At 44.0% G+C, this 13,396-nt stretch overlaps 1 protein-coding gene across 2 annotated transcripts in view; it reads left to right on the top strand.

Annotated features, from left to right (window-relative positions):
- The window catches only part of ccdc170 (coiled-coil domain containing 170), a 75,896-nt gene that overhangs the window by 18,108 nt on the left and 44,392 nt on the right, over nucleotides 1-13,396 (top strand). For both annotated transcript variants that reach the window (XM_059648818.1, XM_059648817.1), the window contains exons 5-6: nucleotides 3,891-4,147; nucleotides 8,832-8,976. In XM_059648818.1, coding sequence (XP_059504801.1) covers nucleotides 3,891-4,147; nucleotides 8,832-8,976 — 402 coding nt within the window. The remainder of the gene's footprint in view (nucleotides 1-3,890; nucleotides 4,148-8,831; nucleotides 8,977-13,396) is intronic.

Genomic DNA, 13,396 nt, shown 5'->3' with positions numbered 1-13,396 from the left:
CTTGCTCAGAAGCTGTTGCAGGAGTTGATCAGCCTCTCTCTGTGCAGCGGTGTTCCTGCCACCAGCTCTGGTCCATCCTTATCGCAGTATGTACCTGTATTTTCCTTGCCCTGCAGTCAATGCCACCAAACATGATATCCCTAAAACCCTCCTCCCTGCATTCTTGTTCAAGGCTGAAGAGTGTTAAGATTTGAAACCGTTTCTCATAACCTCAATCCCTTCAAAGCCAGGAATCTGCCTCATCAAACATCTCTGGTGGTTTCAGAGATAATAGGAACTGCAGATGCTGGAGAATCTGAGATAACAAAGTGTAGAGCTAGATGAACACAGCAGGCCAAGCAGCATCAGAGGAGCAGGAAGGCTGACGTTTTGGCTCTAGACCCTTCTAACTCAGTGGATCTCTCTCCTACTGCAACTGTCTCGTAATCTCAGGGTAAAAAAAGAGTCTAGGCCCGAAATGTCAGGCATCCTGCTCCTCTGATGCTGCTTGGCCTGCTGTGTTCATCCAGCTCTACACCTTGTTATCTCTGGTGGTTTTGTGATCTCTCGAGCCTTGCTGACCAGATTTGATTGCAATGTTCAAGGTAAAATAAACATAGCCCTACCAGATTATAGGGCTTCCCATTAGAGAGAGACGAAGGTGGTGGTTTAACCTGAGGGTCACTGTCAGCTGAGGGGAGAGGCTGAGAAGCAGACTCCTTCATGGTAACATCAGCTGGTGTGGGAATCAAACCCACACTGTTTGCATTGTTTTGTAATACAAACCAGCCATCCAGCCAACTGAGCTAACCATCACCTACTGTGTTCAAGGTATAGTCTGACGAAAGCAAAACAAAGCAAAGAATTAAGTTGCATTCATACAAAGCCTTATACAAGGTCAGGGCATTTCTCGTTGCTTTAGAGGCAATGAAATGTTCTGCTTTTATAATTTCAGAAATGTGGCAGCCAATTTGCACAAAACAAGGTCTCACACAGAACAATAGGATGTGTTGAATGGTAAACATTGTTCAGAGCAACTCCCATACTTTCTTCTTCGAAAGGCCTCAGCCAAATAAGTAAATCCACCACAACTCTCTAGGGCTGATATCAGTCAATAGTCGGCCAAACAGCTCATCATCAACTGTTTTGAGATTCTTTCTTGAGACTTCCTTCAGATGAGATATTAAACTGCGATTCCACCTTCCCTCCCAGGTAGATGTGAAAGATCCTGAGGCACTAGCTCAAAGAAGAGCGGAGGAGTTATCTCTGGGTTCCTGGTCAATGCTTATCACCCAGCCAGCATTATTAAGACATATAGAATCACTACTGTGTGGAAGGAGGCCATATGGCCCATCAGGTTCATGCTGCCCCTCCAAAGAGCACCCTACCTCCCCTAACATATCCCCGCATTTTCCATGGCTAATTCACCCAGCCTGCACACCCCTGGACACTCGGCTATTTAGCATGGCTAGTCCACCTGACTTGCACATCTTTGGACTGTGAGAAGAAACTAGAGCACTGGGAGGAAACCCACGCAAACATGGGGAAAATGTGCAAACTCCACAAGGATAATTGCCTGAGGGTGGAATTGAGCCTGGGTCCCTGGCGTGTTGAGGCATCAGTGCTAATCACCAAGCCACTGTGCTACCCCCAGTATGATCTAGTCCTTGTCATATGTGTCAACTTGCTGCGTACAAATCAGTGTCCACATCTCTGACATTACAAAAGTGACTACACCTTTTCTTCCAAGAATGCTTCATTGATTGCAAGAAACTTTGTAAAGTCCTGAGGTTGTAAAAGCTACTTTATAAATGCAAGTTTGCTTTTTAAAAACTGTGCCAGAGCTATTCTGCTGCAGAGGTGCAATAATCAGGAAGGAATCTGGAACTTAGTGCCTAAAAATGCAATAAAAGTAGGAATCATTGACACATTCTACAACTGTTTAGATGAACACTTCACATAGCATGTAGTACGGGTCAAATACTGGAAAAAGGTTTTGGAGTAAAATGGATATTTCTGTGTGTAAAAGCTCCCAGCCAAAGAAGAAGATTTGCTCAACTCGTTCCTGGGATGAGTGGTTATTCTTACAAAGACAGTTTGAACAGGTTAGGCCTATACCTACTGAATGGGAGAGGTGATCTTACAGCAAAATATAAGAACTTGCGACAACTTGATAGGGTGGAGACTACAAAGATGCAGAGATGAGGAGAAATTCTTTCTCTTAGAGGATGGTTTAAGCATGGAATTATCTTCATTTAGATGGTCGTGGAGCTGGGTCTTTAAATTTATTTCAGGCCGAGTTAGATGGGTTTTTGTTAAACAGGGAGTCAAGGGCTGGAGGGAGTTGGAAAGTAGACCTGAGAGCACAGTCAGATCCACCATGAGCCTGTTGGATGGAGCAACAGGCTCAAAGGGGCCAATTTGGCTTCACCCTACTCCTATGTTCCAGGATTTAGTTACACGTGATTTTACAAATGTGGATTGCATAGAATTAACTTATATAGATTTCAATAATCTATAATAATAGAATAAAAAGAATAAATTGATTAGGGATAGTCAGCACGGTTTTGTGAAGGGAAGGTCGTGCCTCACAAACCTTACTGAGTTCTTTGAGAAGGTGACCAAACAGGTAGATGAGAGTAAACCGGTTGATGTGGTGTATATGGATTTCAGCAAGGCATTCGATAAGGTTCCCCACAATAGGCTATTGTACAAAATGCGGAGGAATGGAATTGTGGGAGATATAGCAGTTTGGATCGGAAATTGGATTGCTGAAAGAAGACAGAGGGTGGTAGTTGATGGGAAATGTTCATCCTGGAGACCAGGTACTAGTGGTGTACCACAAGGGTCGGTGTTGGGTCCACTGCTGTTTGTCATTTTTATCAATGACCTGGATGAGGGCGTAGAAGGATGGGTTAGTAAATTTGCAGACGACACTAAGGTTGGTGGAGTTGTGGATAGTGACGAAGGATGCTGTAGGTTGCAGAGAGACATGGATAAGCTGCGGAGCTGGACTGGGAGGTGGCAAATGAAGTTTAATGCAGACAAGTGTGAGGTGATGCACTTTGGTAGGAGTAACCGGAATGCAAAGTACTGGGCTAATGGTAAGATTCTTAGCAGTGTAGATGAGCAGAGAGATCTCGGTGTCCATGTATACAGATCCGTGAAAGTTGCCACCAAGGTTCACAGGACTGTTAAGAAGGCATACAGTGTTTTAGCTTTTATTAATAGAGGGATCGAGTTCCGGAACCAAGAGGTTATGGTGAAGCTGTACAAAACTTTGGTGCGGCCGCACTTGGAGTATTGTGTACAGTTCTGGTCACCGCATTATAAGAAGGATGTGGAAGCTTTTGAAATGGTGCAGAGGAGATTTACTAGGATGTTGCCTGGTATGGAGGGAAGGTCTTACGAGGAGAGGCTGAGGGACTTGAGGCTGTTTTCATTAGAGAGACGAAGGTTGAGAGGTGACTTAATTGAAACATATAAAATAATCAGAGGGTTAGATAGGGTGGATAGGGAGAGCCTTTTTCCTAGGATGGTGACGGTGAGCACGAGGGGGCATAGCTTTAAATTGAGGGGTGAAAGATATAGGACAGATGTCAGAGGTAGTACTCAGAGAGTAGTAAGGGAATGGAACGCTTTGCCTGCAACGGTAGTAGATTCGCCAACTTTAGGTACATTTTAAGTCGTCATTGGATAAGCGTATGGACTGCATGGAATAGTGTAGGTTAGATGGGCTTGAGATCTGTATGACAGGTCGGCACAACATCGAGGGCCGAAGGGCCTGTACTGTGCTGTTATGTTCTATGTTCCATCTGTTGGCTGAAATAAGATGACAATCGTTACATGACATCATCATTAGAAGGATCATTAACTACGTTGCATTCTGCACTGATCTATCCTATTCACAGCTTACAGACACTTGTATGAAGCTTGCATCTCAAGAAGGCTATGTCCAGGAGCTAAAGGCGGAAGTCGAACGCTACAAGATGGAGAACACGAGGCAGCAGTCGCTCATTGTTTGCTTGAGAGAGAGAATCCTGGAATCTGAGGAGAAGTCTGGAACGCTGCTTTCCTCAAAGACTGAAGCCGAAGTAACTCTGCAGGTCTTACAGAATGAGAACAGAGAACTCCAACAGAGGAATACAGAATTAGAGAGCAAACTCAGGTGAGCCTCTTTCACTTAATGCGCAGATTAAAATTCTATTTTCTGTTTAATTGTCTTAGAGCAGTGTTTTCCAAATTCGATCCCAATGTGACGTTATTTAAGTGCCTCAGACTTTGTGTGTCTTGTGTGGGAAGTGAGGCTTTAGCTCTGGATTTGGGTGTGGGGAGACCGGGTGAGGATTTAAAGGGGCCCTGAAGCTGTTACTATCTAATCTGAGCTCCCAGGCTGCATTGGCTGCTTCACGGTCAGTGATGCTAAAATATTGTCTGTGGGGTCCGGGTCCACAGTTGGGAACCCCTGTGTTAGAACCACAGATGTTGAACATATGACTTTGGAGCAGGAGTTTGTCTTCTTCACCCTTTATCAAGTTCATGTTGACCTGGCGGTGGCCTTCACTTTCCTACCTTCCCCCAATAACCTTTGACACCCTTGTAAGCAAAGAATTAATCGAACTCTGCATTAAAAATATTCAATGGCCCTACATTGAACTTGCTCTAGGGAAACGAGTTGCAAAAACTTTACCTTTTTTATTTCTTTTTTATCGTAGGGCAAATGTTTTCCACTAAACTCCATCTGTCGTGAGGGCATGTGTCTACATAGGGTGCTCAATAAACAATGAAAACTAAAGCACATAAAACGGTCAAAGTTGGGCTTTTTTTTGCTGGAGATGAGTTGTTAGCGTTTGTTGTCTGTCTCTGGGAAACCATTAAAAGGAAAGTTCACTGGACTCCAAATCAAACAGAAACTCAACGAAGTGAATTATGTAGTGAGTACTCTAAAAAGGGGAAAGAATCTGCGTGTGCATCTTGTTAATATGTTAAAGACAAATTATGATTGGGACATTGCCAGGAAAAAAATTATTAAATGTACTTAGGATAGAAAGGAGAGAAATAAAAATAGGAGAGGAAATAGATAATGATCGTATTGGCCACGGCAAGAGGATTGTGGGCAACTCTGGAATCCACATTATGGGTGGGGTATGGTTAGACTGGAGAGGGTGCAGAGGAGATATACTGGGATGTTACCTGGGCTGAAGAGTTTCAGTCCTGAAGAGAGATTGGATAGACTGGGGTCTTGTTGGAGCTGAGGAGACTGAGTGGGGGGCTTGATTGAAAAATGTAAAATTATAGGGTGCATAGAGAGAAGGCAAGGAGGAAATTTTCCTCATTGTTGAAGGATCAGTGACCAGATGTGTAGAATTAGGTAAGGGAGCCAGAGATTTAGAGGGAATATAAAGAAAAGGCTTTCACATATGGTGTGCTCGGAATCTGGAACTTATTTTCTATAAGGGTGGTAGAGGCAGAAATCCTCATCACTTTAAAGAAGTAAGTAGGTGTGTATTTGCAATGCCACGGCACACAGGCCCGTGGTCCAAGTACTGGCAAATGGAATTAGTATAGTTAGATGCTTGTTTTTGACTAGTATGGACTAGATGGGCCAAAGGTCTTTTTCTGTGCTGTAGATTGTATGATTCGGATTCTATGAATCAGAAATTGAAAATTCAAAAATTAACCCTTCAGCAATTGCTGGAGAATATGGGGGTGTATAAAAGCTTATGTAGCAAGCTTATTTTTCAACAACAATCCAAGTGGCTTGTGAAGTCTGTAGAAGAATCATAAATTAATCTGTGGGACTAGGCCAGAGAAATGGTTTTGATTATTTATGATGTTAATGCAGGGAATGTATTATCTATAGAAGGACATTCTTACAGACCCAATCCAGAGTGATTAGCTCAAGTAAGGGGAGAGGTTAAGTTCATGATGGGTGATGATATTATTGCATGGATTCATAGTGGTTGGTTCTTGCCTATTGTGACCGTGGGTGATATTGACGCTGTATTGATTGTCACAAAGTCAATCTGGTCACCGAAACCAACCCATATGCTATTCTAAGATTGGAGGACTGCATTGAATGAATTGGCCATACACAATTTGTCCCAGAAATCAGCTTTCTAAAAGGGTATTGGCAAGTTCCATTGACTGATAGAACCAAAGAGATATCAGCTTTTGCAACACCAGGTGGACTTTGTCAATACAAATTCATGCTGTTTGGAATGATAAATGCAGAAGCAATGTTCCGATGATTAACTAACAAAATCTCTGGAGCTCCCATTTTCAGCAGCAGCAGCGCGAGCCGGAGTGCCGACGCAAAGGTAAGTAAGGTAATGTATTTGGGCGGTTGCTTTACCCGAAACACTACTATGGTAGTGTCTCCCACCCATCCTTCTCCTCTCATCAAAAAAAAGGGATCTGAGTGCTTATTTGGTAGGATTACTATTTTTTTTTCTCTTTCAATAGTCTGTGTGTGGATTTAGAACATAGGAATGGGTGCCAGGGCAGGTGCATGCTCTTCCTGTAGAATGTGGGAGGTAAGGGTCACTACTTGTGACCCCACTGACTTCATCTGCAGGAAGTGCACTCAACTCCAGCTCCTCGGAAACGGCATTAGGGAACTGGAGCTGGAGCTTGTTGAACTTCAGAGCATTCGGGAGACTGAGGGGGTTATTGAGAGGAGTTACAGGAAGGTAGTCACACCTCAGGTACAGGAAAAATGTAGATGGGTTACAGTCAGGGGACAGAAGGGGAACAGGCAGACAGTGCAGGGATCCCCTGTGGCCGTTCCCCTCAATAACAAGTATACCGTTTTGGATACTGTTGGGGGGGATTGATTTACCAGGGGTAAAGCATGGGGCACAGGCCTCTGGCACAGAGTCTGTCCTTGTTGCTCAGAAGGGAAGTGGGGGAGAGGAGGAGAGCATTAGTCATTGGGACTCCAAAGTTAGGGGGACAGATAGGAGATTCTGTAGGAACGAGAGAGACTCGTTGTTGGTGTGTTGCCTCCCAGGTGCCAAGGTCCATGACGTCTCGGATCATGTTTTCGGGATCCTTAAGGGGGAGGGAGAGCAGCCCCAAGTCATGGTCCACATAGGTAGGAAAAGGGACGGGGATGTGAGGCAGAAATTCAGAGAGCTAGGGTGGAAGCTTAGAGCTAGAACAAACAGAGTTGTTATCTCTGGTTTGTTACCCATGCCATGTGCTAGCGAGGCGAGGAATATGGAGAGAGAGCAGTTGAACATGTGACTACAGGGATGGTGCAGGAGGGAGGGTTTCAGATACCTGGGTAATTGGGGCTCATTCTGGGGTAGGTGGGACCTCTACAAATGGGATGGTCTACACTTGAACCAGAGAGGTACCAATATCCTGGGTGGGGGGGGGGGGGGGGGTGGAAATTTGCTATCGCTCTTTGGGAGGGTTTAAACTAATTCAACAGGGGGATAGGAACCTGAATTGTAGCTCCAGTGTACAGGAGGTTGAGAGTAGTGAGGTCATAAATAAGGTTTCAAGGTCGCAGGAGTGTACTGGCAGGCAGGAAGGTGGTTTGAAGTGTGTCTACTTCAATGCCAGGAGCATCCGGAATAAGGTGGGTGAATGTGCAGCATGGATTGGTGCCTGGGGCTTTGATGTTTTGGCTATTTCAGAGACATGGATAGAGCAGGGACAGGAATGGTTGTTGCAGGTTCCGGGATTCAGATGTTTCAGTAAGATCAGGGAAGGTGGTAAAAGAGGGGGAGGTGTGGAATTATTAGGCAAGGACAGTATTACGGTGCCAGAAAGGACATTTGATGAGGGCTCATTTACAGAGGTAGTATCGGCTGAGGTTAGAAACAGGAAATGAGAGGTCACCCTGTTGGGAGTTTTCTATAGGCCTCTGAGAATAGTATAGGTTAGATGGGCTTCAGTTGGTTTCACAGGTCGGTGCAACATCAAGGGCCGAAGGGCCTGTACTGCACTGTAATGTTCTATGTTCTATGTAATTACGTTCACATCAACAACTTGGTTGTTTTTAGCTAGATGTGGAAAGAACATTTACACCACTTGACTGAATTGTTTGATAGGCTACAGAAAGTCAGTTTGTTTAAAAAGCTGGCTATGCGTAAATTTGACAAAGGAAAAGTAATTCATTTGGGCCACACTATGGGACAAGACCAAGTAATACATAGAGAAAAGAAAGTATGGGCTTTTTTAGATTTTCCCATCCCTAGGACAAAATGTGCAATTTTGCTTTATGTTGGCATGAGTGGATTGTATCACAAGTTCATCGCAGACTTGAGCACTGTTATTGCACCTTTAATAAATGTGTTGGAGAAAGGCAGAATATTTGGATGATACAAGGTCAGACTACCTTTGACAACATGAATGCTGTGCTGACAACTGTACCAGTTTAGCCACACTTAATAACGAGAAGCCATTCAAACTAGTTGATGCCAGTGAACTGGGCATGTGTGCTGTTTTACTGCAAGATGCTGAAATGGCCTGTCGATTATTTTTCAAAGAAACTGACTACATATCAGTAAAAATATTCAGCAGTTGAGAAGGAGACATTGAGTCTTATGTTAACTTTGCGTAAGTTTGGAATATACATTCCCAATTTTATTGAATGATTATATTCATCTGCCATGGTGGGATTTGAACCTACGTTCCCAGAATATTAACCTGGGACTCTGAGATTGCTAGTCCAGTGGCCTTACTGCAATGCCACCATGATGAATGATCACTTTATCATGTTCAGTCAAGTTCCCAGCTGACGTGACATTTTGTTTTGATGTGATTTTTAAATTGTAACGACTTGATTGCAAAACAGTAACACACTGAACATTCTATCATTGTTGATATTTACTCATCAGGAAATATTTAACGGAGTGGGATGAAGTTAAGCGGGAAGACACAAGAAGAGTGAAAGAGCATGATGAATTCTTGGAGAAACTTGCTCGTGCCATTAATGTTGATTCTAGAGGAACAGAACATCACCTGGATTTGCTGTTGTCACAGGTATCTAGGTCATGCTTAATGCAAGGGGCCCATTTTCCAGGCAATGTTTAATTAGACTACTCCATGAGTCAACATTTACATCCTCTCCTGGGAGCTAACTAAAGAAATAAAGGCTCGCATTGTTTTAGTGCTTTTCAAAGCCACTGAATATCTTCAAGAACTATGCAGCTAAAAAAATATCTTTGAAATGTTGTAATGCAGGAACTACATCCAGCAACAGAGCAAAGTCTGACATTACATGGAATCTATAATTAGGGGCCCGAGTGTTGTGGGCTTTGATGAGATTTGTGGCAGAATTGTACTAGAAGACCAGTGGGGCCCATCTTGACGTCAGGAATGTCTCACTCCATCTTTTATGTTTTTCACAGGCAACAGGGTGAGATTCTCGCTAGGTAATGGTCAGTTATCAGTTGACAGTGATTAAAGCATGTTAGTTAACTTGTTGGCATCCCAGCTTGCTCCATTAATATTTAGCTTTCTATCAAACTCACCAAACAAGCTAAACGTCAAAAAAAAACTCAACATGGAAAAGCAGAGGAGGTATCTGGCAAATTCAGCCAGCCACTTGCTCTGAACAACTTCTGTGTGTCTCAGGGCATGGTTTATGGGCAGTGGCCATACCCACTCCATGTTCATGGACATTGGTATCTGACATGTGCCAGCTTCCACGAATCCTCGTGGCAGATATTCAAACCATTTCTAGAACACTTCTGCACTTTGTTTTGCCTTGCCCTTCAGCACTTTGCCCCTCAGCTGGCAATACCGAGCTCATTCCACTGCTGCTTTGCCTCACCACTTAGAGCAGACACAAAGGAAAGAAGCTCGACATGGTTGTCAGCAGGCTTCTGAAAAATCAAGGGTGAAACCGTTCACATGGGGCTGGGGGGAGGTGGGAGGAATGTCCAGGTATGCACAGTCAAGGACAGTCTCCGATACCAGGTTGGGGCTTGGACCTGGGTCCATCAAATTCTCAGGGTGGCCAGAGACATGATGCTGCCCATGTGAAAGGTGAGGAGCTGAATGTTGGGTTGTCCACCACCTGCCATGACTCTTTCTGGCCTGTCGGGGTTGTTTTCCTCCTGGAATGAGAACAGGCCAGCTGTTAAAGGAGATGAAAGTGGATGACACAGCTGTTACTGTAGGTAGGGAGGTGTCCCGAGCAAGTGAGTAGGCAGCTGAGAGGACATGCAGGTTCAGTGATGTTTGGGAGGGTGGAGCTGGTTGGGATGGGTGATAGTGAGCGACATGGGTGTGTGTGGGGAGTATTGAGACAATTGGGTATGAGCCTTGTTGAGAGGTGATTGCTGTAGCAGAGAGAGAGAGTGAATTTGAGGCATTGAAGAGAGATTGGTGGCCTGGAGATGGTATTTCTTCCACACGGCTGAGAGCGCACTGACCTGAGTGATAACGTGGGACGAGGCTACAGAGCCTGATGTGGCACCCTTCTCTACTGGGCCATGGGGAACAAGAAGTCTGAGCTGCATACCACCCCATTCAGCAGGATCACCTCCACCCCCCCCCCCCAACCGCATATCCCCCTCCCCGGGATGAAGCCTGCAAAGCAGGGCATTAATTTGCCTCTGTTTTCCCCATCTGTGGCAAATGTCAGGAGCTGGGCAGAGCAGCAGCTCTGAACTGGCAGTGCCTGTTTGGGTGCCCAGTGGGTGGTGCAAGGAATGCTGATGAATTCTGGGATATCCACTGAGTGAAGAGCTGCTCTGGGAATGATGTGTGTTGAGATGGGACATAAATTGGATGTGAAATACAGCACATGGGCACAGTAGGTAGTTAATGCTGACAGTTTGGTGTGATTCAGTGAGAGAACTCACTCAGTTTGATGGTGGGGAATCACTCCAAGAAACTCCACACAACTCCAACTTATCCAAAAAGAACATAACATTCATAAAACGGAAATAGTGAGCAGCCAAACTGTTATACTGACGTTGATTTAGGATTAAATAATGTTCGAGTCCTTGGGGATAACTCCTTTGTTTTCCTCCAAAATTATGGCATGGGATCTTTTCCATTTACCTGAACAGATGAATGTGACATTCTTATCTGAAAGATAGCACCTGGAGTCCTTTCTCAATATAGCACTGGAGTATCAGCCTTTATATTCAAGGTCTCAAGTGAGACTAAACCTATTACCTTATGACTCGGAATGTGCTGCCAAGTGGGGCTAACACTTGATGTAGTCGGAGCTGACACAGAGGGTTTGAAAGCAAAAGAGGTTTGGAGAGGAAATTTGAGAGTCTGGTATGTAGGTGTTCCTGGCAATATGGATTGATTAAAAGTGAGGATTTGCAAGAGGCCAGAATTGGAGAAGCACATAAACTAAACAGTAAGGATGTTGGGCTTGTAATCTACTCCCTTTTGTTCCAGGTTACTTTATCCCAGTTATCTGATAGTTCACATTTTAGCAACAAACTTTTGCTGTCTGATTTCTTTCATCCAAATTATTATATAACCTTTATGCAAAAAGTGACTTAACTATCACGTCACAAGTATTGTGTTCTTCACCAAAATAAGAAATGGCTGCACCTGATGATATGTCAGCCTGCCTCCAGAAGTGCCTGTGACCCTGACATCACAGCGCAGCAATTTAAATATCATGCGTGGAACATCAAATACAAGGTAAAGACACTGAATGAATGTTAGATGATGTAACATAATCTAGGTTAAGTAATTCTAAATGCATTTTGAGTATGACTGAAATAAGACAGTTTTTCATTTTGCATTCATCAGGACAATTCACTAGAATGCCAATTCAAGTGGTAAATTGATGCTTATACTGTAGGAGGAGGGATTGCTGTTCAGTTAGCAAATGGACGTGGAGGGTAGAGATGTTATCGTGGAATATGCACCAGTTAATACTGATTGACAGTTAACTGCCAGGCTTTGTTTACATATTATATCAGGCAGGTTGACTTTGGCCATGCCTTGCCCTGAAAAATGAATCCGCAAGTGATTAAAATGCATTTTATTATGCAAGCCAGTTTTTCTCGCCTGTGAAAACATTCTAATTCTTTTCTGGGTTCAGTCTTCCTTTTGACATCTTACTAAACTGGCTATTAAATATTTGCATTGAGTTTTTTGTAACCTTGGCTAGAATCACCAGCTCAGCCCAGGTGTTTTGGACAAAAAAAAAGACCAAAATGAGAGTGCCACACAATATAATACTGTGGTGCTTTTGACAATCAATTTCTGTCAATTAGCCTACAACATCCCATGTGCAATGAGAATCGTCTGGGGTGCCAGAAAAAAACTGCCTAAAGTAAGCTTCACTCACCGTATTTCTAAATAAAGGGAAATAATAAATAGAGGCCAGGAAATTGGTTGCATCCACCTGAACAGGCAGATAAGCCTCAGTTTAAGATCTCATCTGAAAGACTGCATCTCCGACACAAAACAAAAAGTGATGGAAATCACAGCGAGTCAGGCAGCATCATGGAGAGAGAGCGAGAAAACAAGCTAATGTTTTGAATCTGGTTGACTCTCCATCAGCGTCTCCAGCTCTGATGGAGAGTCGTCTAGACTGGAGGTGTTAGCTTGCTCCCTATGGATCCTGCCTGACCCGCTATGATTTGCAGCACTTTTTGCTTTCAGTATAGATTCCAGTATCTGCAGTAGTTCGCTCCTGCAGCTCAGATGGTGCAGCATCTGTCAGCACTTCCCTGGAACGTCAGCTTTGATTTTTCATTCTGAAGCCCTAGACTGGGACTTGAACACAAGGATCTTTTTTATAAAGGCATCAAGTGCGATAGGATAACTAAGGAAGGAGTGGGGCTTATTGAAGAAGACCAGGAAGATAATATTTCTGTGAAGGTGGAAAACATTGGAGTGAATCTCAATGAAAACTTTGTGTCTGTCTGCATAGAAAAGGGATAACGAGGAGACATTTAAGTTGAGGAGGAGGACTGTGAAATATCGATGGGAAAATACAATGAGAGAGGTTTGGTAGCAAAAATAGGAAGGCAGATTATCATTGGCTGGAAATCCAGGAGGGTATATTAAATGAGACCTGCGTGTCCTTGTGCAGCAGTTGCTAAGAGTTAGTGTGCAGGTGCAGCAGGTAGTAAAGAAGGCAAACGGTGTATTGGCCTTCATAGCAGGATGATTTGAGTACAGGAGCAAGAACGACTTGCTGCAGTTTTATAGGGCAAAGGTGAGGCCACACTTGTAATATTGTAAGCAGTTTTGCTCTCCTTATCTAAGGAAGGATGTTCCTGCCAGGGAGGGAATGCGGCAAAGTTTACCAAATTGATTTCTGAGATGGTAGCACTGACGTATGAGGAGTGAGTGGGTCACTTAATGTATTCACTGGACTTTAGAAGAATGGGGGGGGGGGGGGGGGGGGGGTGGGGGGGGCGGGGGGGCGCGGCGGAAATCTCAGCAACTTCTAAAATTCTAACAGGTTAGA

The sequence above is a fragment of the Stegostoma tigrinum genome, chromosome 9 (genome assembly GCF_030684315.1).
Source record: "Stegostoma tigrinum isolate sSteTig4 chromosome 9, sSteTig4.hap1, whole genome shotgun sequence".
In the NCBI taxonomy this organism is placed as follows: Eukaryota; Metazoa; Chordata; class Chondrichthyes; order Orectolobiformes; family Stegostomatidae; genus Stegostoma; species Stegostoma tigrinum.
This window is presented reverse-complemented; position numbering and strand designations above follow the sequence as displayed.